The sequence below is a fragment of the Martes martes genome (assembly GCF_963455335.1).
Source record: "Martes martes genome assembly, chromosome: 10".
Classification (NCBI taxonomy): domain Eukaryota; kingdom Metazoa; phylum Chordata; class Mammalia; order Carnivora; family Mustelidae; genus Martes; species Martes martes.
Genome location: NC_137898.1, coordinates 40,599,440 through 40,626,004, shown reverse-complemented (window position 1 = coordinate 40,626,004; position 26,565 = coordinate 40,599,440). Strand labels below are relative to the sequence as shown.

At 39.6% G+C, this 26,565-nt stretch overlaps 1 protein-coding gene across 1 annotated transcript in view; it reads left to right on the top strand.

The window, feature by feature from the left end:
• NELL1 (neural EGFL like 1) overlaps nt 1-26,565 on the top strand; it is a gene marked incomplete at its 5' end in the record, with an annotated part of 852,276 nt that overhangs the window by 789,596 nt on the left and 36,115 nt on the right. The window contains one exon of the mRNA XM_080816285.1: nt 18,992-19,132. Within this exon, the coding sequence (XP_080672411.1) occupies nt 18,992-19,132 (141 nt within the window). The remainder of the gene's footprint in view (nt 1-18,991; nt 19,133-26,565) is intronic.

The window sequence follows — 26,565 nt, the reverse complement described above, 5'->3', positions numbered from 1 at the left end:
GTTTAAATTACCACTCTGAAGCTTTCCAGATGCTTTACTATGAGCATATTATTTAAACATCTAAGCCTCCATTTTTTATAAAATTAAGGTTGCTCAAATTATGTCAGAGCTATTCAGAGGATCAAATGAAGTAGTGAATATAAAGTGTTTGTCAGAGTGACTGAGACAGAAAATTATTAACGTTTAACCATTCTGTTTGGTAAGGGGAGAAACTATAGCAAGAAATGGAATATTCCAAAATAGAATAGATGTAAGAGTTAAATAGGGAGGTTAAACTTTTAAAGACTTAGGAATTCAGAGAAAAGGAAGTGGACTTTTTTGTGTAATTAATGTTTATGCTTGGATTTTAATTTAAAAAAAATCACTTTCAAGGTGGGAAGCATGAGGTGAAATTGCATCTAGAATATGTAGATTCTAAGACTACCAGGCCAGAGTGTGCAAAGGTTTATTACTGAAGAACTCTAAGAAATAAAAGCAAATTGGTAGGTAAAGTGAGGTCAGATTATTTATGCTTTGAATGCCTCATGGGAGGTTTTTACAGTAATGATCGCTTGTAATTACTAGAGGAATGGGGTATAAGAAAATCACAGAATCATAGAAATTTCAGACTGGAAATGCAAATGCTCTGTTCAATTTTTTTTTTAAACCAATGTTCATATGCAGTGAAACTTTAATAGATGTATGCTACAGAAATGTATAGTTGCTCAGTGATCCCTCAGGGTGAGTCTGTCTAGAGATTCAACTGTTCTGCTTAAGAAAACCATCGTGGAAACCTAGTGCTGTCTACGGTTCTGCTTGAAAAACTTTGACCAGTTTAATCTTTGCTTATCATAAAAATTAAAGAATTAATGTATTGAGTTAGAAAATGACTTACCTAAGCTCAAGTAGCTATTGAATGCCAGAATAGCTAGTGTTATTTTAATTAAGTTTTGCTGAGTCATTAATTTTGGGAACATTAGCCTAATATTTCTATAGACGTTAGAGAGGATAGGGACTGAAATACCCTCTAGGAGACACTGTAGTTATTCAGGTCTGAAAAAAATAAGAAACTGGAGCTTGGAGTTGGCAACGGAGCTAGAGAATGGATGCAAAGCAGATTTCCAAACCATATCAAAGAACAAATTTCCAGTGCAGCTTCCTACCTTTCCTCTGTCTTTTGCATATCCAACAAGTATTCATTTTTGTACACATTAATTTCCAGGTCCAGCTCTGTCTTCACGTTACCCAATGGGGCTTATGTTTTTGGGAAGGGGAGGTGACAGAAGACAAATAAGATATCCATGTAAAAGTCAAAGTAGTTAGGTGGCAATAAATGCAAAGGAGAAAAGCTAGCAGGAGAAAAGCTAGAGACTATTTGAGCTGGGGCGAGTAAGCATGGTTGTCATTTTAGATACAGTGGCCAGGGAGGGGCTTGCTGAGAAGATGGATATTTGAGTGAAGACTTGAAGGTTGAGAGATTAAGAAGTGGCGCTCTCTGAGAGAGCACTGTAGGGAGAAGGCGCAGCATATATGAACAACACGCGAAGGCAAAAGCATGCCTGGTCTGCCTGAGGAATCCCTAGGAAGTCAGCGTACCTGTCCTGGGTAAGTGAAAGGAACAGTGTTTTATGAATTCAAAGAGATAAGAGCAGGCAGTCTCTTGGTTACAGTTACAGATCCTGTAACTTTGTAAGCTGTTATGAGAACTTTGACCTTTTATTTCTGGATGGTGAGGAGTGAGAGCTAGGAAGGTGTGTAGGGGAGGAAAATGAGTTTGAAATATAGAGAGACACATGTTGTGAAATGCTTTGGGCAGAGTGAGTTTGAAGAGAGACCTCTGAGGGTAGCTAATCTGCTGGTAATAATAAATGTGTATATGAACTTGTGTTAGAGGCCAGTTTAGAGATGGGGACCAGAGAGCCTCAGGACTAGAGAGAAAAGTTTGAGTGTGAATCGACTGGGTCTTTATGGAAGAATTTGGGAATGACTTGTTTAGCCAAAAAAAGAAGGACATCAGAGATAAAATTGGAAGCGTTCAACCAGGAAGAGACTGATTCTCTTGTGCCAAGTCAGTAAAGAAGATTTATAGAAGGCCCCGAGCCATAGCACCAATGTCATTGACACCATTATTAATAGCCAGCACCTTTAAGTTTAATGGACTGAAACTAGTGGGTAATCAGAATTTACAAAGAAGAAACAGTAAGAGTGATGTCATTATATATTTTGTGCAGCAGTTGTTTGACTTCCAGAGTTTCTTCATATCTTATTGGAGCTTTGTTTGTAACACACACAAAACATTCATTTTTTAATTTGACTCATGAAGAAACTGAAGTTGCTTAAAACTTCTTATAGCAAGCATTCAGTTGGTCAGTAGCAGGTGAAGGCCTAAGCCCAAAACCCAGTTCTCCCATCTTCTGGGGTGTTAAACCTAAAAGAGTTAAAGAGATTGTGCTATAACACACTCCTTTCATTTTGCGTATGAGAATTGAGGCCTGGAGACTTGGACTGTCTTGGCATGGACACATAACTCCTCTGTGGCCAAACAGGGATTAGAAATTAGAGAATGTTAATTATTGCAGGCCTAACGAGTGTCTGCCTAGCTCTGTAGAGTAGCCTTACATTGATCTCATTCAATCCTTAGAGCAACATTATGAGCTGGGTAAAACCATCCTCATTTAAGAACCAAGGGAACTAAAGCTGAAAACGGATAAATGATTTGTTCAGAGTCCCACAACTGGTATTAACAGAGCCAAGGTTCCAGCAAGTATATCTGACTACAAAGCTTTGTCTCATTCCAAGGCCAAAGTTCTCCCACCTCTTTAGCTGTCTCTAATCTGTGATGGGTGCTAAAGTGTTTTTCTCATGTGCTTGTTTTTATTTTTAGAGATTGTGTCTTCATAACTTCTGACCTCTGCATTATTTCCCCTTCATATGGAAAGGGGTCTATCAAAACAATAAGGAAATTTTGGCTGCAGCAGTAAAGCAGCCTACAATGGTGTAGTTGCTGAATAAGACAGGAGCATACTTCTGTTCATATAAACAATCCATGACAGTATCAGGTCTGTGGAAGGGCTCCACTCTCCGTAGTCATACAGGCACTACCATTTTTTTCTTAAGATTTTATTTATTTATTTGACAGAGAGAGAGAGATCACAAGTAGGCAGAGAGGCAGGCAGGGGTGTGGTGAAGCAGGCTCCCTGCCAAGCAGAGAACCCGACATGGGGCTTGATCCCAGGACCCTGAGATCATGACCTGAGCTGAAGGCAGAGGCTTTAACCCACTGAGCCATCCAGGTGCCCTCAGGCACTACCATTTTTAAGATGTGGTTTTTATGGGCTCCTGGGTGGCTCAGTGGGTTAAGCCTCTGCCTTCGACTCAGGTCATGATCTCAGGGTCCTAGGATCAAGCCCCGTGTCAGGCTCTCTACTCGGCAGGGAGCCTGCTTGCCTCTCTCTCTCTGCCTGCCTCTCTGCCTACTTGTAATCTGTCTCTGTCAAATAAATAAATAAATAAAATCTTAAAAAAAAAAAAAAAAAGATGAGGCTTTCAAGGTTTCCCTGTATAGTAGCCTCCAAAGGGAAGGGAAAATAGCATGGAGGTTCACATGAGACATTTTTGTGGGTTTATACTGGAATTACATTTTTTCTAGCTCTAGAACTAGAACTCAGTCACATGGGCTCACTCATCTGCCAAGGAGGTGTGCTCAGGACATACCCTTGGGTGACCAAGGAGAAGGGGAGTTGAAAGAGCTAGCCTGTTTCTATCTCACAGTCTCTCTATTTCACTAATTTGTCTTTTTAGTTTCCCTTAAACATTCTGAGGCATGTTGTGTAATCAGTGCAATCCTGGAAATTCAGCAAATATTAAATAATAATCAGCTTTGTATTTCCTATATTTTTGGTACTTTATGTTACTGATTCCACTTAAATTCATGTGACTTCCAGGGGAGAGAACCCATGTTGTTGTTAGGTGGTGTGTATTATAGACTCACAGATTCTATTCCTCAGTGTTTTACAATGTGACAATTATCTCAAAATCCACACGAGTATCTTTAAAGATCCAGACATCACCTCTGTGTCCTGAACAGCTTCTTCTTTTTTTTTTTTTAAAGATTTTCTTTATTTATTTGACAGACAGCAATCACAAGTAGGCTGAGAGGCAGGCAGAGAGAGAGAGGAGAAGCAGGCTCTCTGCTGAGCAGAGAGCCTGACGAGGGACTCGATCCCAGGACTCTGGGATTATGACCTGAGCCGAAGGCAGAGGCTTTAACCCACTGAGCCACCCAGGCACCCCTGACCAGCTTCTTGATTACAAGTTAATATTAATTTTTTGTTTTCTGTTTTTAATTTTTTTTAAGTTTTTAATTCTTTTCCAATTTTTATTGACATTCTAATTAACATATAGTGGAATATTGGTTTCAGGAGTAGAATTTAGTATTTCATCACTTACATATAACACCCAGGGCTCATAGTAACAAGTGCCCTCCTTAATGCCCATCATCCATTTAGCCCATCCCCCACCCACCTCCCTCCATCAACCCTCAATTTGTTCTCTCTTGATAAGAGTCTCTTATGGTTTGCTTCCTCTCTCTCTCTTTTGTTCCCCTTCCTAAATGCTCATCTGCTTTGTTTCTTAAATTCCATATATGGTATTTCTCTTTCTTTGGCATAATTTGCTTAGCATAATACACTCTAACTTCATCCACTACTTTCTATTTTTTTAGCAGTATATAGAGTTAAAAGTTAATATTCTGTACAACAGAAGAAATATAACAGATTTTGCTTACAAGTCTTTTGTTCATTAATCCTGTAAAGTTTGATTTTATTTTCCCAACATCTACTGATGAGAAAACAAAGATATAGAAAAATCTGTACAATATATTAGTGTGTTGGTGAGCAGGAATTTGAATCATGTTTGCCTCCAAAGTCCATGTTCTGTTAAGCATGGTTACTTTTTTACATTCCAGTTTGCCCTGATGGACTATAAGTACCTGGAGTGCACGGACATTTTCTTCTCACCTCTATATCACACAGTGTGATACAGCATTTCCTATATGTGTGCTCAAAAAACTTTCATCAAGTGAATGAAAGTATCAAAATTTTTCCCATGACTCAACCACCTCATTCCACAAGTCCTTAGAAAAGATAAAATCTGGGGCACCTGGGCGGCTCAGTTGGTTAAGAGTCTGACTTGATTTCAGCTTAGGTCATGATCTCAGGTTGTGAGATCAAGACACATGTCAGGCTCTGCGCTGGATGTAGAGCCTGCTTGAGATCCCCCCTGCCCCGCGCCCTCCACTGCTCATGCATGCTATCTCTCTGTTTCTCTAAACAAAACAGAACAAAAATATAAAATCCAACTGCTTCTTGAGCCTCTACTTCCCTGTGAACTTTAATCCATTAATATGATATGCAATACTATATCCTTGACAGTAAGCTTTGAGATAAACTATTAATTTCACAAATTTCTAAATAGCACATCTGAGACAGAAGAGATCAGGTAAAGGAAGAGATTCATCTAACTCCAGAAATAAGAATTTTGAAGAATCTAAGGATTTGTTTGCAAATGGCTTTTAATACTAATATCATTGTACATTCCAAATAGGATTAAATGTGTTCCTTAGGACACATCCTATGGAAAACCCTTTGGTAGTTACCTGGTTTCCATTGTGATAAAAAAAATCTCAAGGTACAGGTAGGATTGTTCATTGAAGTAGGTAGAGCTATGTGTTTTTTTGTTGCCTATTCTGCCTTAAAAATCTCTGACAATTAGACGTGGAAACAAAGTATCAAATAGAAACTACATGTTGTCTTTTCAAGGTAAATAACATATAAAGGTTAAGCTAACCCCATTTTATTTAGCTTCATGAATTGATATTGTATCTTTGTGATTTGCAAACAGTAGGAAATCTTGTTGTACTTTGAATCTCTATTTCAGCACTTTTTCATTATTCCTTTCACTCAATCCATTGTCAATTATTTTTACATTCATTTTTACACACTTTTATTGCATGCCTTCATATTACTTGATACTCACTATCACTAGAAATATAAATCTAAGATGATGTCTCTGTTCTTGGGGAAATTTGGATTTGAGTGATGGACATAAAAGGGGCATTACTGTGATAGAGCAAGATATGTGCTTAAATAGATGGGGGCATATACACTGAGCCATTATGGGAGGGAGGACCTGTGGGTCTGGAGGAGTTGGAGAAAGTGATACTGACTGGAGTTTAAAGGATGCTTGTATATACCTCCTCCCCTTTGTCATGAGCACTTGTATTCCAGGAATCATATCTTTGCTTCTGCATCTGCCACAGCACAAATATCCTCTTGAGCATGTCATGTTTTCAGCTTAGCAATTATTATAGAATTGAATAAATGTTATATATTTGTGCAAATCATTCTTCATTTGTCAATAAGATGATTTGATAGAGTAGTGATGTTCTAGCTAGTTCTGAACTTGGTTTTGCCATCTTGTTTCCTGTGTGACCTAGGCTATAAGATGAGTTTTTAGTAGCAGACATGTGACACCAAGGATGTAGAAATAAATACTGTAGGTTCCGCTTTTAAGAATACCCCATCAGGTGCCTGGGTGGCTCAGTTGGTTAGGCCTCTGCCTTCGGCTCAGGTCATGATCCCAGGGTCCTGGGATAGAGCCCCGTATTGGCCTCCCTGCTCTGTGGGAGGCCTGCTTCTCCCTCTCCAACTCCCCCTGCTTGTTTCCTGTCTCTCTTTCTCTCTCTCTCTCTGTCAAATAAATTAAAAAAAAAAAAAAAAAGGAATCCCCCATCATAGGGATGCCTGGGTGACTCAGTCAGTTAAACATCAGCCTTCAGCTCAGGTCATGATCTCAGGGTTCTGGGATCGAGTCCCACATCTGGCTCCTTGTTCAGCTAAGAGTCTGCTTCTTCCTCTTCCTGCCTGTGCTCTCTCTCAAACAAAGAAACGAAAAAGGGGCCTGGTGACTCAGTTGGTTAAGCATCCAATTCTTGATTTCAACTCAGGGCATGATCTCAGGATTGTGAGATCGAGTCCCATGTCAGGCTCCATGCTGAGTGTGGAGTCTGCTTGAGGATTGTCTCTCCCTCTATCCTCTCCCTCTATCCTATCCCCCCAGGTTGCTCTCTCTTTCCAAGAATTCCCCATCATCTGTTGTTTCCTCTGCCATATCTTCAGTTCTGTGCTGGATTAAACTGAGATTTAAACAAAATCCTAGGACTTTTTATAGGAAGGAAAAATGATATATAGTTTTTGTTCTTTTCCTTTGAAATGAGTAACCCACTGTGTGATGCAGCCAAGATTTTGGTTTGCAAAGTGACCTCTATACGTGCAGGACAGGGAGAGGCAGAAGGAGGCGGCAAACCACTGCAGATTAGTGGGTGGCAGGTGTAATACACAAAGGAATTTAACTTACAAGGTTTGTCTTGAGCAATTGCAAGATGAGTAGATCTCTTCACCCATCTGCCAGAATCTTAAAAGTTTATACAGAGGCCTTCACTGTGTTCAATTATGTATACTGTTCAGATGGTCTTAACAACACATTGCTCTCTCAAGGCTGTGTCCTTGAAAACATCTCTCTCTGTGGGAACAGTGGGCAGAATGTATATTGCAAGGATAGAGGAGGGGCTGCGGAGCCTCTGATTTCTTGGGTCCAGCTGTCTGGTCAACCAGCAGTAATGTCTTCTCAATGACCTTCCCAACACAGGCTCACTGTAATTCATGAGAATTCACTGAGAAAGTGTTGGATTCCATTGTGAACTTGCAGAGACCCTATTCCCAAGGCATCTGTCTTGTTTGTTTGCCTGTGGCAAGTGTGACTGGGAGAAACAAATCTCTGAGGACCAACGCAGCCATTACTGATTTATAATTTTTAAAGTCCCCAAAATGTCACTGTAAGGCTTTTAAGTGTTTTCTGTATTTGGGTTTGTGGTGGTTGCTTTTAATACTGCTGTGACAATGTAGAAGAAATGGCCAGTTTTATGAACGCAATGAAAATGTGAGCACTTCTCACGTGTAGTCTAGTTGCATATAAAGTGGAAATTTTGACTTCAGTTGTAGACCTTATAGAACAAATGTGCAGCCTTGTTATCAGGTGCTGGTATGTGAGGAGTCCTGCTTATTCCCAGTGACTTGCCAGAACCTGCTATGCACAGTGCATCTCCCAGGCAAGGGACATTTCCACTACTTTTCTCATTTTCATTTCAAGCCAGGGAGGGATTCCCTGGTGTCTCTGGGGCCAGTTGCAGACATATAACTGTCTGGTTGTCTTTGCTCTTAGAGTTCCCCGTGCTGCACAGATAACTTCTGTCCTGCTGAATCACAAAAGACGTTAATAGTCTCTTTTATTATTATCCCCATTTTGGGAATAAAAATACATGTGAATTGAAAAGATTTTTGCACATGATTCACCACTCCTGCTTCTCCTAGAAATTGAACATTGAATTGAGGGATAGAGGAAGTATTTGAAAGATGTTCAGATCATTCATCCTCCAAACTTACCGGTATGGTTTTGAGAAGGAAAATGGGCAGCAGATGTAAACCTAGGACTTGTGATTATTTTGGTTATCTGAGAAGGTTTTGCTTGTGTATTCCCTGATTTCTCAAAATACTAACTGTGGTTAGATGGTTGTTACCTGAATACTGTCAGAAGTCTAGAAGTGACAGGATGTGTGGGTCTCATGACCACCTTTCTGGGGGCTTTGGAAATCAGTGTCTTAGATAGAATTTGTTGCTTCTCCATTGCAGAGAGTTGTCTTTCAGCCTTACATGAAGAAGCTATCTTTGAAAATCAGTCTTCTCATTACACTTGTTTCTCTTGGTGACCTGTATTTAAAAATACTGAACTGGGGCACCTGGGTGACTCAGTGGGTTAAAGCCTCTGCCTTCAGCTCAGGTCATGATCCCAGGGTTCTGGGATCAAGCCCCACATCAGGCTCTCTGCTCTGCGGGGAACCTGCTTCCTCCTCTACCTCTCTGCCTGCCTCTCTGCCTACTTATGATCTCTGTCTGTCAAATAAATAAATAAAATCTTTAAAAAAAAATACTGAACTGACTCCATAAGCTAGGGCCAGCTCTTTTGGTCTGTGAGACATAACCTCAAGTTACCTCTGTATTTCAGTTTTTAAAAATTTAAGTGATCCAAGATGTGTCTCACAAAATATCACATCTGTAAAATTTTAAAAATTATAATATAGCTGTTTAAAATTCATTTTCTGGGGATTTATAATACATGTACAAACAACCTGACTACAGTAGCTGAAGGTGCCCCTGGCTCCTGTGGGCTTATTACATTTAGAAACCTGAGATGTGGTTGAGGTCTGTGGAGACAGCTGAATAAGAGGACACTAAGCTCACCTTGTCCCATGGATACAACTAAATAATACCCACATCAGCATAAATAACCCCCCAAATGACCTGAGGACTGGCAGAACAAACATAACAACCAAAGATAGAGACTAGGCCACATAGAAGAAGGCAGAAAGCATGCAGATACAGTTTGAGAGAAAAATGGACCTTAGCTGTCTGTGGTCCAGATGGAGCCTGGGTCTTTGAGAAGGATGAAAAACACACTGTCACACCAGGGAACCCATATGGAGAAGACACTTGGCTTTGACAGTGAGAGGGGCTGAATTTCGTGAGTTCTTAGATCAAGTAGGACTTAAAGCCTGGAATTTTAAAAATCAGCAGGCTCCACTTTGGGATAGCCCAAAAGGCTTTAGCAAGCTAAGTCCACACCCTTAAAAAGATAGCACAACAAACAGTCAGCAGAGATACAGCATAGAAGTAGCAATGGGGCACACTGATGGGAGAGTGATTTACTCATCTCAGAGCCTGTCACAAAGAGGCAAGGATCACAGGGAGACCCCTCCAGGAAAAAAGGAGCTGGCACATGCTATTTCTCTCCCTTGCCCTTCAGCATAAACACAGAACCACGTGCAGGAACAAGGATGGCACCAACACTCTTTCCAACTCATTATCCAACATGCTTACCCCAAGACCTACCCCCAACACTTGGGCGGATCTGCCCTTTCCACTAAAGCTTTCCTCAGTCCCAGTACTGAAGCAACCAGAAGACCAGTGCAAGCCTCACTGGTACCCCATCTCCTGACCAGCATCTTTTGCAGGGCTTCATTTCTGGTGGCAGTGGTGGCAGGTTGCTTTTCACAAGCAAACCAGTGCATATGTTAAAATATGTTAAAATATTTTATAAAATATGTTAAATATTTTATATTTTATTTTATATTCTATATATAAAATATTTTATATATATAAAAAGTTTTATATATATAAAATATATAAAATTAAAAAAATATTTTATATATATAAAATATTTTATAAAATATGTTAAAATATGTTAAAATATCCCACCAAGCCAGGGACCAAACACTGCCCATGACAGGAAAAAAGAGCCTCCATGGACAACTGGACTATAGGAAAAAGAGGCTAGGACTACAGCAAGGCACACACAACACACATAGGAGATACCTAAGAAGCACCAAATCCTGAGGAACAAGGTATGCTGCACTCAAGGCACCAAAGGACCTCTTCTTCATAAGTCCATTCCTTTCAAGACAAGATGTAGCTGCCTTCCCGAACACAGAGAAACAGATACAGAGAGTTAGACAAAATGAGAAGACAGAGGAATATATCCCAAATAAAATAATAGGACCAAACCACAGCAAGAGACCTAAGTGAAACAGAGATAAGTAATAAGTAATATGCCTGATAGAGAATTTAAAAATAATGATCATAAAGATACTCTTGGACTTGAGAAAAGCATGAAGAATGTCAGTTAGACATTTAACAAAGAGATTTTTTTTTAAAAAAAAAAGCACCAATCAGAGATGAAGAGCACAATGAATGAAATTTGGTAGTACACTTGATGGAATAAATAAACTAATGGAATCAGAAGAATTAATTAATGATCTGGAAGACAGAGAAATGGAAAGTAATCAAGCTGAACAAATGAGAGGGAAAAGATTACACAAACTGAGAATAGCCTTAGGGAACTCAGTGACTCCATCAAGTGAAATAACTTTTGTACTATAGGGATCCCAGAAGAAGAAGAGAGAGAAAGGGGGGCAGAAAATTTACTTGAAGGAATAATAGCTGAAAACTTCCCAAATCTGGGGAAGGAAACAGATACCCATATCCAGGAGGCACAGAGATTCCCCCCCCCCAAAAAAATCAGCACAAAGAAGTCCCCAGCAAGACACAGTAATTAAAACGACAAAAAATAGAGATAAGGAAAAAAATTTAAAAGCAGCAAGAGAAAAGAAAAGAGTTACATACAAGGAAAATCCCATAAGACTTTCAGCTGATTTTTCAGAGAAACTTTGCAGACCAAAAAGAAGTGGCATAATATATTCAAAGTGTTAAAAGGGAAAATCTGCAGCCAAGAATACTCTGCCCAGCAAAGCTATCAATCAGAATAGAAGGAGAGAGAAAGAGTTTCTGAGACATACAAAAACTAAAGAAGACACCTGCAGACTGAAAGTTAGGAGATGGAGAAACATTTATCATACAAATGTATGTCAAAAGAAAGCAGGGATAGCAGTACTTATATCAGACAAAGTAGACTTTAAAACAAAGACTGTAACAAGTGACAAAGGACAGTGTATAATAATAAAAGGGACACTCCGACAAGAAGATAAACAATGCAAATATTTAAACACCCAAAATGGGAGCACTCAAATACATAAAGCAGCTAATAACAAACATAAAGGAAGTAATAAACAGTAGTGCAATAATAGTAGTGGACTTTAACACCCCACTGACATTGATGGACAGATCATCCAAACAGAAAACCAACAAGGAACCAGTGGCTTTGAATGGCAACACTGGAACAGATGGATTTAACAGATACATTCAGAACATTCCATCCTGAAACAACAGAATGCACATTCTTTTTTTTTTTTTTTAAGATTTTATTTATTTATTTGAGAGAGAATGAGTGAGAGAGAGCATGAGAGGATAAGGTCAGAGGGAGAAGCAGACTCCCCAAGGAGCTGGGAGCCCGATGCGGGACTCGATCCTGGAAGTCCGGGATCATGACCTGAGCCGAAGGCAGTCGCTCAACCAAATGAGCCACCCAGGCGCCCCTGCAAATTCTTTTAAAGAGCACATGGAGTAGATCATATAATCTATAATAATCACGTAATAGATCACAGGATAGATCTCTTTTAATGTCACAAAACAAGTCTCAACCAATTCAAAAAGATCGAAGTCATACCATGCATCTTTTCTGACCACACTTTTATGAAACTAGAATGCAAGCGTAAGAAAAAATCTGGAAAGAGCACAACACTGAGATTAAACAGCATGCTACTGAACAGTGAATGGGTCAACCAGGAAATAAAAGAAGAAATTAACAAATACACGGAAACAAATGAAAACCTAATGGTCCAGAATCTTTGAGATGCAGCAAAAGCCGTTCTGAGAGGGAAGTTTATAGCAATACCTCAAGAAGCAAGAAAAATCAGAAATAAAAAAAAATCTAACTTTGAACATAAAAGAGCTAGAAAAAAAGAAACAAAACCTAAAACTATCAGAAGAAAAGAAATAAAGATTAGAGCAGAAATAAACAAAAAAGAAACTAAAAAACAATGTAACAAATCAATGAAACCAGGAGCTGGCTTTTTGAAACGTTCAGCAAAATTGATAAGCCTCTAGCCAGATTCATCCAGAGAGAAAAAGAGAGAGGACCCACTCAGCATAATCTCTTCCAGTCCTATCCGTGTTGATACAAAAGTTGAATATTCATCCTTTCTGATGGAGGCATAATATTCCATTGTATAATGGACTGCATCTTCTTTATCCATTCCTCTGTTGAAGGGCATCTTGGCTCTTTCCACAGTTTGGCAATTGTGGCCGTTCCTTCTATGAACATTGGAGTACAGATGACCCTTCTTTTCACTACATCTATATCTTATGGTTTCACTTACTTGTGGAGCATAAGGAATAACATGGAGGACATTAGGAGGAGAGGAGAAGCGAGTTGGGGGAAATCAGAGGGGGAGACAAACCATGAGAGACTGTGAGCTCTGAGAAACAAACTAAGGGTTTTGGAGGGGAGGAAGGTGGGGGTTTGGTGAGCCTGGTGGTGGGTATTAAGGAGGGCACGTATTGCATGGAGCACTGGGTGTACTGTATAAACAATGAACCTTGGAACACGGAAAAAAAATTAAATTAAAAAATAATAATAATAAAAAAAGAGAGAGGACCCAGATAGATAAAATCACAATGAAAAAGGAGAAATACCAACCCACCCCACAGATATATAAACAATTGCAGAAGAATATTATGGAAAATTATACTCCAACAAATTGGACAATCTAGAAGAAACATATAAATTCCTAGAAATGTATAATGTAACAAAACAAAACCAGGAAGAAATAGAAAATTTGAACAGACCAAATACCAGTGAAGAAATTGAATCAGTAATTTAAAAAACTGCCAACAAACAAAATTGTAGGAGCAGATGGTTAAACAGGTGAATTCTACCAAACATTTAAAGATGAGTTAATACCTATTCTTCTCAAATGATTCCAACAAATAGAAGAGGAAGAAAGCTGTCAAATCCATTCTGTGAGTCCAATATCACCCTGATATGAAAACCAGATAAAGTCACAACAAAATAAGAGAACTACAGGCCAATATCACTGATGAACAGAGATGCAAAAAATCTCAACAAAATACTAGCAAATCAAATCTAACAATACATTAAAAAGAAATCATTCACCATGATCAAGTGAGATTTATTCCTGGGATACAAGAGTGGTTCAACATTTGCAAATCAATCAATGTGATACATCATATCAATAAGAGGATAACTACGTAATCATTTCAATAGTTGTAAAAAAAAAAAAAAAGCATTTGACACAGTACAATATCCAGGATAAAAACCCTCAACAAAGTAGGCTTAGAGGGAACATACCTCAACAGAATAAAGGCCTTATATGAAAAATCCATAGCAAACATCATACTCAGTGGGACATACTGAGAGCCTTTCCCCTAAGGTGAGGATCAAGAAAAGGATTTCCACTATCCCCACTTTTATTCAATATGGTACTGTAAATCCCAGTGACAACAATGAGACAACAAAAAGAAATTAAAGGCCTCCACATTAGTAAGAGTTAAAACTTTAATTGCTGATGACATAATTCTATATGTGGAAAACCTGAAAGACTTCATGACAAAACTACTAGAACTGATGATGAATTCACTAAAGTTGCAGGATACAAAATTAGTGTGTGCAAATCTGTTGCATTCCTATATACTAATAATGAAACAGCAGAAAGTAAAATGAGGAAACAATCCCATTTACAGTTCTACCCAAAATAATAAATTATCTAGGGATAAACTTGTCCAGACTCTACTCTGAAAACTATAAAACACTGATGAAAGAATGTGAAGATGACACAAACAAATGGAAATGTATTTCATGCTCATGGATAGGAAGAACAAATATTGTTGAAAATGTCTATACTACCCAAAACAATCTATAGATTTAAAGAAGTCCCTGCCAAAATATCAATAGCATTTTTCACAGAACCGAACAAACAATCCTAACATTTGTAAGGAACAAAAAAAGACCACAAATAGCCAAAGCAATGTTTAAAAAGAAAAACCGGTACCTGGGTGACACAGTCAGTTAAGCATCTGACTCTTGATTTCAGCTCAGGTCATGATCTCAGGGTCATGAGATGGAGCCCCGTGCTGGGCTCCACACTCAGTGTAGAGTCTGCTTGAGTTTTTCTCTCCCTCTCCCTCTGCTCCTCCTCTCCATGCACTCTGTCTCTAAAACAAATGTCTTAAAAAAAAAGAGAGAAAATAAAAACTGGAGCTATCACAATTCCAGACCTTGAGTTATATTACAAAACTGAAGTACTCAAAACAGCATGGTAGTGTCATAAAAACAGACACATAGATCAATGGAACAGCAGAGAAAACCCAGAAATAAACCCACAATTATATGGTCAATCAATTTTTGACAAAGGAGGAAAGAACATATAATGGGAATCTTTCTTCAACAAATGTTGCTGGGAAAACTGGACAGCTACATGGAAAAGAATGAACCCAGAAAACTTCCTCACACCATACACAAAAATAAACTCAAAATAGATTAAGGACCTAAATGTGAAACTTGAAGCTATAAAAATCCTAGAAATGAGCAGAGGCAGTAATGTCTCTGACATTGGCCATAGCAACATTTTTCTAGATATGTCTCCTGAGACAAGGGGATTAAAAGCAAAAATAAGGGGCACCGGGGTGGCTCAGTGGGTTAAGCCTCTGCCTTTGGCTCAGGTCATGATCCCAGGGTCCTGGGATCGAGCCCCACATCGGGCTCTCTGCTCAGTGGGGAGCCTGCTTCCCTCTCTTTCTCGGCCTGCCTCTCTGCCTACTTGTGATCTCTGTCTGTTAAATAAATAAATAAAATTAAAAAAAATTAACAATAAATAAAAGCAAAAATAAAGTATTGTGACTACTTCAAAATAAAAGTTTCTGAACAGTGAAGGAAACAATCAACAAAACTAAAAGGCAACCTATGGAATGGGAGAAGATATTTGTAAATGACATGTCCAGTAAAGAGTTAGTATCTACTATATAATAAAGAAATGATACAAGGGTGCCTGGGTGGCTCAGTGGGTTAAACATCTGCCGTCAGCTCAGGTCATGGTTCTAGAGTCCTGGAATCAAGCCCCACATCATGCTCCCTGCTTAGTGGGGAGTCTGCTTCTCCCTCTCCCTCTGTTGCTCCCCCTACTTGTGTTTTTCTCTCACTCTCTGTCAAATAAATAAATAAAATCTTAAAAAAAAACCCTGATACAACTCAACACCCAAAAAACAAATAATCTAATTAAAAAATAGGCAGAAGACATGAACAGACATTTCTCCAAAGAAGATATACATATGATAAATGAAAGACAGACTCATGCCGAGATGCTCACATCACTCATCATCAGGGAAATGCAAATCAAAACCACAATGAAATATCACCTCACACCAGTCAGAGTGGCTAAAATCGACAACACAAGAAACAAGTGTTGGCGAGGATGTGGAGACAAAGGAACTCTAATGCAGTGTGGTGGGAATGCAAAGTGGTGCAGCCATTGGGAAAACACCATGGAGATTCCTCAAAAAGTTAGAAATAGAACTACCCTCTGATCCAGTCATCACTCTACTGTGTATTTACCCCCAAAGTACAAAAGCACTAATTTGAAGGGATACATACACCCTGTGTTTATTGCAGCATTATCTACCATAGTCAAATGTTGGAAATAGCCCAAGTATACATTGATGGATGAGTGAACAAAGAAGATGTGGTGTATATATACAATGAAATATTATTCAGCCATGAAAGAATTAAATCTTGCTATATGCGATGACATGGATGGAGCTAGAGAATATAATGCTAAGCAAAATAAGTCAGTCAGAGAAAGACAAATACCATATGATCTCACTCATATGTGGAATTTAAGAAGCATAACAATTGAGCAAGCAAAAAAATAGATACATCAAGAAACAGATTCTTAACTATAGAAAATAAACTGATGGTTATTAGAAGGGTTGTGGGGGGATGGGTTAAACAGGTGATAGGGATTAAATAGTATACTTATCCTGATGAGCACAGAGTCATGTATAGAATTGTTGAATCACTCTATTGTACACATGAAACTAATATAATGTTGCATGTTTACTGGAATTAAAATTAAAACCTTAAAAAAATAAAGACTTAAAAGAAAAAGTAAGGGATGTTGTGTGTCAAAGAATTATATGGGCTGAATGATAATAAGTCATAAAGGAAGAAACCGCAATGACATACCACCTTACATCAGTTAGAATGTCTAAAATTAACAAGACAGGGAAGAACAAATGTTGGTGAGGATGTGGAAAAAGTGGACCCCTCTTTAAACCGTTGGTGGGAAAGCAACCTGGTACAGTCACTCTGGAAAACAGTATGGAGGTTTCTTGAGACATTAAAAATAGAGCTACCCTATGACCCAGCAATTGCACCACTAGGTATTTACCCCAAAGATACAGATGTAGTGAAAAGAAGGGGCACTTGTACCCCAATGTTCAGAGCAGCAATGTCCACAACAGCCAGGCTGTGGAAGGAGCCGAGATGCCCTTCAACAGATGAATGGATAAAGAAGATATGGTTCATATATACAATGGAATATTACTCAGCCATCAGAAAGAATGAATACCCACCATTTGCATCACATAGGTGAAACTGGAAGGGATTATGCTAAGTGCAGTAAGTCAAACAGAGGAGGACAATTATCAAATGGTTTCACTCTTATGTGGAACATAAGGAATAGCATGGAGGACCATAGAGGAAGGGAGGGAAATCTGAATGGGAAGAAATCAGAGAGGGAGACAAACCACGAGAGATTCTGGACTCTGGGGAAAAAACTGAGGGTTAAGAAGGGAGGGGGGTAGAGGGAAGGGGTAACCAAGTGATGGGTATTAAGGAGGGCATGTGATATGATACACCCTGGGTATTATATGCAACTAATGAATTGTTGAACACTACATCAAAAACTAATGATGTACTATATGTTGTCTAACTGAACATAAGAAAAAAATTATAAATAAAGGAAGAAGATGGCAGTTGGCAGAAAAGAAAAAGAAAGAAGCAGGAACAAGAAAAATGGAAAGAAAAAAAAAAAGCTGGATTTGCCTAGTATAAAGAGCTACACTTTTTCTCTCCTTACTTGGCTGGAATGCCACAAGACGAGACTGACAGGTTGCAAACTACATTCACAGCCCTGTGCACACCTTAGGACATGTCAAGGTAATAGAACAACTGGTAGCTGATTGCCCCTGAGCCAATGCCTACAGCAGGGCATTGCTGAAAAAGACTCCAAAATGTGTTTTATTCATTATGTGTTATATCCCAATATTAATTAGATTTCTATTTGTAGAAGACTGGCATAGTTCAGCTATTTCCAGGAGACCTAGTAAAAGATTTCTAGCCAACAATGGCTGTATTCCAAGAAACAATTACATGGGGAGATTCTATAAGAATCAGCTGACCCTGGCATAACAATTGACGGCTTGTCATTCTGTAGTGGCGTCAACTCCAGCTCAGAGGCAAGCCTTTGGGCTAGAGAATCTGTGCATTATCTAGGCATTTGCTTATGTTAAGTCAGATCCTAGAGCAAACAAAGCCCAGTATATGTCCTTTCATCAGGAACAACTGAAGAGGTTATTGAGGACACGTGTTGTGATGAGCACTGGGTGTTTTATGCAACTAATGAATCACTGAACACTGCATCAGAAACTAAGAGGTACTATAAGCTGGCTAACAACATAATAATAAAAAAAAAAAAAAAGGAAGGACTGAAGAATGAGGATCTCTGATTGACTATCATAAACCAAGTCCTTAAGTTTTGAAAGAATTAGAACAGTAGTTCCCCACATGTGCTCCCCAGAATAGTCTCACAGGACTAATCCATCCCTCAGCCAAATAAATTTGGGAAACCGTGCATATTATTTTTCTCCTCCCTAAGTTTTACAGGAGTTATGAACATGATAAGTCTCTTTGATAGGACAGTATAAAAAAATCAGTTCAACACTATTAAACCCAGAGTTCTCTGAGCTTATTTGTTCATAGATTTTTCAAAGAACAGCAAATAATATCTGGAATTACTGTTTTAGAAACAGTGAATCTGAGAAAAGCCATATATACTCATTACCAAAAGTGTGCCAAACATCCTCAGTTTACTTTTTGGTTATGCAGAAGCCAATACAACGTTTGTAGGTAGGATGCCTTCATGACCATCAGCTCTCATTTATTATTCAGTATATGAGAACCCATCCCTGGCTTTCCGTTTGTTTGGATCTGGAAAAAAATGGGATTTGGTTCTTCCTGTAATTTTCATTTTAGGTAACTAAACACTTTTAACTGATCTGTTGACATGAGCATGTTTTAGGTGTTTACTGAAAGGTTAGTGTCAAAAGAAATTAATGTCCTGGTGGGCTTGTGTTTTTCTCTGAGGCAGATATTGATGAATGCACAGAGGGAATCATTGAGTGCCACAACCATTCCCGCTGCGTTAACCTGCCAGGGTGGTACCACTGTGAGTGCAGAAGCGGTTTCCATGACGATGGGACCTATTCACTGTCCGGGGAGTCCTGTGTTGGTAAGCAGCTTTTAGCCATGCCCTCCATCCTTCCGGCCCTTTGCAGGAGGGGCAGTCTGCTTTGGTACTGTCTTCAGCTCCCAGTGTTAAGATATGACCCCTCACTGGCTAAACTCATCAGTTTTCAAATTTCCTCCCTCAACAATTGAGGGATTAGGCCAGGGATTATGCAGTGTGGGGTTTTAGGGTTTCTATATGGAAACTGGGGCAGTTAGAGTATTAAAGCCTGGGTCTGTGTGCTGTGGCTTTTGGTTCTTTTGAAGTAAAATCGTGGTGGCTGGCTGAAATTTTTAACAGTTTGAGAAACAGAAATGGGAGGAGAAGAAGAAATACCGGTGGACTGAGAAAGTTGAGGTTAAATCCCAGCTCTTGTACTGAAAAAGGCACTGCACCTCTCTGAGTCTTTGTCGGTGAAAGGGTAAAACTGGACTATTAATATATATGTGTTGCTAGGATTAAATGGGATGCCGCACATTTAAAGACTGTAAGCTTTACATTGTTGTGCAAACATAATACAGCTGCATTAACCTTACTACTGTTATTACCACCATCATCCTTACAAAATCTCCTTAATCCTGTTCTGCTTGAGGTTCTGTTAAATGCTAAACAGAGGAAGCTAGCACATGGAGTTCTTTTACCTTCAAGATCCTACAGCTTTCATGATATGCAAACAACTCATCAAACCTGTCATTGTTTCCATGAGAACCTTGGCCAATCCACTTACATCATGTCCTTTGAACTCAACTAAATTCTTCATGCAGATTTGGATAGACCTACAGGGCAAGCCTTCTGACCTTGGAGTCAGACTGCTGAATTAGAAAATGGGAATGTGATTTTGAAAATTCATTGTCTCTGCTCATTGCAAATATATATATATATATATATATATATATATATATATATATATATATATATATATAAAATTTATTTATTTAGAAAGTTGCTACTGAGAGCCACCTAGTGTTTTTCCAACTTCTTTCCTGAGGTTATTTTAAAGTAAAGATGAATTAGGTAGACAGCATGAGCTGTCTACCACAGTTTGACACTCCTGTTGAGAGGTAGGCAGTATTGTTGGTTAAAGCATGGATCCTGGAGCTAAACTCCTTGCTGTCAAATTCCAGCTCTTTCATTTCCATATAGGTTCCCTGTGGCAAGATCTTATCTAGTTCATACCTCAGTTATCTCATCTGTGAAATGGAAATGTGGCTATCTAGGCCATACGATCACTATGAGAATTAACTGAATTGACACCTGTTAAATGTTCAGTAAATGTTAGTTACCATTATCTTCAGTGTTCCTGCATATTTAGCACTCTGCCCTAGGCTCTACCCATGTTTTTTTAAATTCTTTTTTGTTTGTCTATTTTATTTTATTTTAATTTATTTTTTATTATTATTAACATATATTATTTGTTTCAGGGGTACAGGTCTGTGATTCATCAATCTTACACAATACACAGTGCTCACCATAACGCATACCCTCCCCAATGTTTAATTTATTTTAGAGAGAGAGAGTGTGGGGCCATGAGAGAGAGAGCTGGGGCTGTGGGGGGTGGGATGGGGTAGGGCAGGGCAGAGGGAGAAAATCTAAAGCAGACTGAGTTTAGAGCCCAACTTGGGGCTGGATCTCATGACCCTGAGATCATAACCTGAACTGAAATCAAGAGTCAGATGCTTAACTGACTGAGCCACCCAGTTTCCCCTCTTTTACTCTTTGAATGACAATTTGTGACCTTAGGGACAGGTTTATAGTTATCCTGGGTCTTCAGGTACTTCCTTGACATCTGGCCAAGAAGTTCTGCATGTGTGCAACTCAGTGTAAAGAGAAGTTCTGTGAGTAGGAATAGATAGAGTGGCAGTTGTGACTGAGCAATGGAGATAGAATATTGGCCTTATGTGCTATTACACATTTTGGCACTAAAAATAAAAATCTCATTTTTAAACACCATATTTGACCTCATTAAATGGGTGACTCTTAGCTTTTTATTGCATAAAGGACTTTAAAGATTACCGAGTTAAACCAAGTTCATAACTGCCTGGATCTGCCATGGTCTTGGCACACTAAAATGCCTTTGCCGGTGCTGTCCTCTCTGGCTGGAATGGAACAAAACTCTGCAAAGATGACCCTATGTTTTCCTTGATCACCTTGATTCACATGGAAATTTCTGTTCTTTTCCCCAATTTTGGCTCCTGTTCCACCGGGCTCCCATGAGGCATTTTTGGGTGTTTTCATTGGAGTCATCACTCCTGTCCTCTGCTAACTCCATTTTTCTCCTGAGGTATGTTTCTCTGGTTTATACCATAGAAACCTCTACAACTGTACAGTTTATTTGCTCTCCAAATAGACGGTGAGTGTGAAATGGACTTTATTCTTCTGTCTCTCCAGTAAGATGCTTTGGTAGTTGGTGTTCAGCCAATGAGAAAAATGCAACCACTTCATGTGCCTGATAAAGAAATTTAGTCTCAGAAAGAGTGACACCTTGTTCCCAGCCACCTAGTTGGTTTGATACAAGTTGAGATTCAGCCCTCAGTCAAGGGTGACTCTACATCCCAGATACCAGGTGCAGTTCTAGTTTAGTCCTGGTGTTCTGATGTAATTGTCCAAAGCACCCTGTCACTCTCATAAATGTCCCCATTGGGATGACAGATGTCATGGTCATTTCACCCATAGATTTTTCTCTGCCACGCTGGGGTGGTCTGCCCTCCCTGAGGAAGCACTTTCTTCTTCCGTGAACTGATCCCTGGTCTGTGCAGGAAAACTACAGTAAAGTGGGTTCCTTGGCAAGGCAACAGAGTTGTTTTTATCGGTGGCATTTTTGATTAGGGTAATTGTTAATCTGAATGTCCCTTCATTTCCACACTTTTAGAAATATCTTTGTGAGTGGGTCTTAATAAGAATAGAAATTTGGTCATTCTTCTGTTTTTCTTTGGTAGTCGAGAGCACTCTTAGTTCAGAGTATTTCATGGTGCAACAGATACATATGTCAATCATGTCATTTTCTTACTACAACTTTCTAATGCCTTCCTGTTGAATATAAAATAAAATCCTAACTTCATGTGGCCTTCAAGGCTTTCGGTGATACCGCCTCTACCTACTTCTTAGACTTCACTCCTATAGATGTTAACCTTTTTAATTTTTTCACGCCTTGAACTTGACAATGAATTCACTCCGTTTTGGAGCTTTTGCCTTTGCTGCTCTGTCTGGGACACCCAGTGCCTGTCTTGTTACAATATATCATTCTCAGCTCAAATGCCACTCTCTGACCATTTTATCTGAAGTAGTCCTTTTCTGGTGACTTTATTATATCACTCTCTTTTATAACTTTTGTAGCATTTTAAAATTCTCAATTGACTGGTTGTATCCATGTGTGTAATTGTCAAAGGTACAGGTTGAGGACCGAGACCTTGTTTATATTTTGCCATGGTACCTCCAGCCCCTCGAGCAATGTGGGCACAAGTGAGGCATTTAATGCATATATGTCAATGTCTGAAGAACTAGATAATCAAAACTGTATCAGGTCAGATTTATTTTCTGTTTGGTTTGACGTTACTAGTTGTGTGCCTGATGATTATAACATAAGGTGTTAAATATCACAAAATCACCTTAGTCTTTATCTCAGGGGAAAAAAATATTGAGAACAGTCATCACACCAGCCTTGTGTTGTTTTCTGAGAATATGGGTATGAACTAGAGAAGATCTCTGTGCTTGAGGGATTTGTGACCTGAAATATTCTTTTTTTTTTAATTTTTTTATTTTAATAAACATATAATGTATTTTTATCCTCAGGGGTACAGGTCTGTGAATCGCTAGGTTTACACCTTTCACAGCACTCATCATAACCCATACCCTCCCCAATGTCCATTTCCCCCCACCACCCTCTCCCGTCCCCCCTCCCCCCCGCAACCCTCAGTCTGTTTCTTGAGATTGAGTCTTTTATGGTTTGTCTCCCTCCCAATCCCATCTTTTCATTTTTTCTTTTCCTACCTCCCCCCAACCCCCCCCCCCGCCTTGCATCTCCACTTCCTCATATCAAAGAGATCATATGATAGTTGTCTTTCTCCGATTGACTTATTTCGCTAAGCATGATACCCTCTAGTTCCATGAAATATTCTGAATCATAAAAATGCACCTTCATGGCACTGAAAACCATCACATCAGAATGAGCCCTAAGTAACATCATCTACTATGCTTACATATGAAGAAATAGCATCTAAGAGAATCTTTAAAACCTTTTAAAAGGTATTTTAGCAACATGTACGCAGCTATGCTTTTTCCCAAAATAATAGTGAGAATGGCATATGTCAGAATCCAAAATGTGGCAGTTGAGGACAGTTGATGCCACTCTATGCCAGTTTCTGTTAGATGGGAATAATAACACCTGCTCCATTGACGTCATCAACTACTGTAAGCATCGAATGTTGCTGATGTCCTTAAAAAAACTGCACACACGCACAATTTACCATTTCATGAGAAAAATGTTTAAGATTAGCCTCCTGCTCCTAAAAAAGATCATATTATTGAAAAGGACTAGTATTAGGTAGAGATCATATTAGGATTAGTATTAGGTAGAGACAGAATTGGCATCACTTAGAAGTTTAACAGGCTGAGTGTCTGTCTGTCTGCTTCTTTCTCATATGCTTGTGTGTTTTTTATAATTCCAGAGGAGATGTGCACACAGAAATCTGCCAGCTGGTATTTGCAGACGGGATGACAGTGATTACCTACAGTTGTTACCATGGGGTGCAGGGAATTCTGGGTTTGGATGCCATAGTTTGAGTCAGTGATTCTCAGTTGTAACATAGAAGTTTTGAGCAGTCGCCTTTTTTGTTTAGACATAGTTATCTGGGTCATCTAGAAATGAGAACTAATGTGTAATTAGCAATGGCATATGTCAAGAGCAGGAGTTTATATATTTTGAAAAGGAGATTCAGACTCCCTTGACCTCCCTCTGTCTCCGTGATCTTGCTCCTGCAAATGAGACTTTATTTTGCTCTGCTCCGTCTTGTACTGTGCGTGGATCCACAAGCCTGCCCGAATCATTCTTCCACTTTTCTCAAACCCTGGACTCTCTTTCCTCTACTTCTTTACTTGTATGCTTTCCCCTGACCGTCCCTCTGTCCCCATTTCCACATGTCAAAATCCTGATAAAGTCCTGCTTCCTAAACCAGTGATTCTTTTTTTTTTTTTAATTTTTTTTTTTAAGATTTTATTTATTTGAGAGAGTGACCAAGAGTGCAAGTGAGCTGGAGAGGCAGAGGGAGGGGGAGAAACAGACTTACCATGGAGCAGGGAACCTGACCCTGGGATCATGACCTGAGTCAAAGGCAGACACTTAACTGACTGAGCCACCCAGGTGCCCCTAAATCATTGACTGTGAAACCTGATTCACAGGAGATTCACCTAAGTAGCTTTTGGAAAATACTTATGATGGGCCAGCACACCCTGGAGATTCAGACTCATTGAACCTCTTGTGGGACTTAGAGGTCATTGTTTAAAAAAAAAAAAAAGTCTCCAAATGATTAGAAAGAATATTGAATTATCATAGAAAACCACTGTCATAGATTTTTCCAATAAATATAATAATAATAATCATAATCATAAAACCTCCCTTTTATGTGTCCCTGTAGCTATGTATTCACAACTCTCTCTGGAACTTGCTAAATCAGGCTTGTCTTCTTCATTCATCCTTTATAGTCTGCCGTCCAGTCGAGGTATTTGGATTTCCTTTTCAGATTTGCGTTGAATAAAATTGTATTGCTCATACACTTGTTGTTATTGCACGAGTTTTCAAATCCCAGTAAAACTCACTTTGTCAAGGAAGGCACCCTGAAGGCTGACGTACAGCTGTTCTTACGTAACGTGGCCCCTCGGCCCCTGTTGCTGCTGCCTCCACAGGACCTGGTTGTGGGAGGCGGGTCCCCAGACACCACCGGAAACAACCCAACAATGACTTACTTGTCCCAACAGCTGCTGCAACTGTCCTCAACTTGTAAAGCCACATCAAACGGCCAAAAAAGTTTCGGTTGGAATCTCCTGGGAAGATTTCACTTTTAACTGGTTGATAGATCAGGATGGATTGAAATGGCCTAAGAATGGTGGGTTCTGCTATCCCTGCTCAGTGCCTGGTTCTCATAGGAGTGGCGATAAAAAGGGCTAGGACCTAGAGATGCTCCCAGAGGGGTAAGAGTTACGAAGGATTAGCAGGTGACAGCGTGATACAGTGGGGGGAGAGCAAGCGGGGGGAGGGGGGAGGCAGATTTGAAGTGTATGTAGGCCCGGAATTGGATCCCAAGTTGGCCACTTTCTACCTTGAGGGGCCTTTGGCCAGATATTTAACCACTCTAAGCCTTAGTTCCCTTAGCATACAATGATTGAAATAATACCTGCTGGTGGAATTTTTTGTAATGTAAGTGTTCTCATATGCAAATATCCTGGCAAGTAGTAGATAATAATAGTCAACATTTAACCTCACTTCCCCTCAAATCCCTCACCTGTCAAATGAAGACAGCCACAGTAATACTAATAAGAGCTAACATTTATTGAGAGCTTACTTGGTGCCAGACAGTGCTCTAAGCAATTTACAGATGTGCCATCCTCATAAATTGCTGTGGAGTAATTGCGAGGATTAAATAAGCCAACATGGGGGAAAAAGCATTCGGCACTTGTGTTCTAAGTGCTCACTAGCTGTTAGCCGTTATCGTGAACCCAACACCCACACCGTGTGCCACACCCCGGGCTGGGGAGTTACAGGCATCATCCAGATCAGTTCTCCCAACTGCCACGGGAGGGAAGGCCTCTCCCTGTGACCGTGGTGAAAACGTAGAAAATAAGGTCCCAGGATGAAGACAGCTTGTCCCAGATGCCACAGCTGAGAAATGGCTGCAGAGACCGTAATGCAGCTCTGTTTGATCCCAAAGCTGCTGCTTTTAGTATATGTGCTGCCGAAGTGAGCACCCAAAGCTGCTGCTTTTAATATGTTAGCACTGCAGTGCTTTCTGGAGAGGAGAAGGCCAGCTAGGAGCCCCTGGTTGAGGGAGGTGCTTTAAGGAGGGCAGCTGGCAGTCAAGGAGACACGGCAAACAGAGAATGAGGGAGACCCAGCCGGACAGTTGTTACATTCTATCTGAATCAAGAGCACTGGTGAATTATTTTATCCAGTGGACTCAGTGTCTTGTGTCTTGGTGTTTAAATCTTAAGACGCTTGGTGGATTTTCTCTCTTTGCAAGCAATAAAGAGCCCACCCACTCACCCCTGTACTCACTCCTGTACAGAAAGTATTTTCAGTTAAAGAGCACTAGTCAATGAGGTCTCACTGACTGCAAAATTGGTATTTGTTCCTGAAGAACTTCAGAAACTGTAGATTTGGTTTTCATCCAAGAAATAGATTCTCTATTATTGAAGAGTCTTCCCAAAGGCAGATGCCACCTGGACAT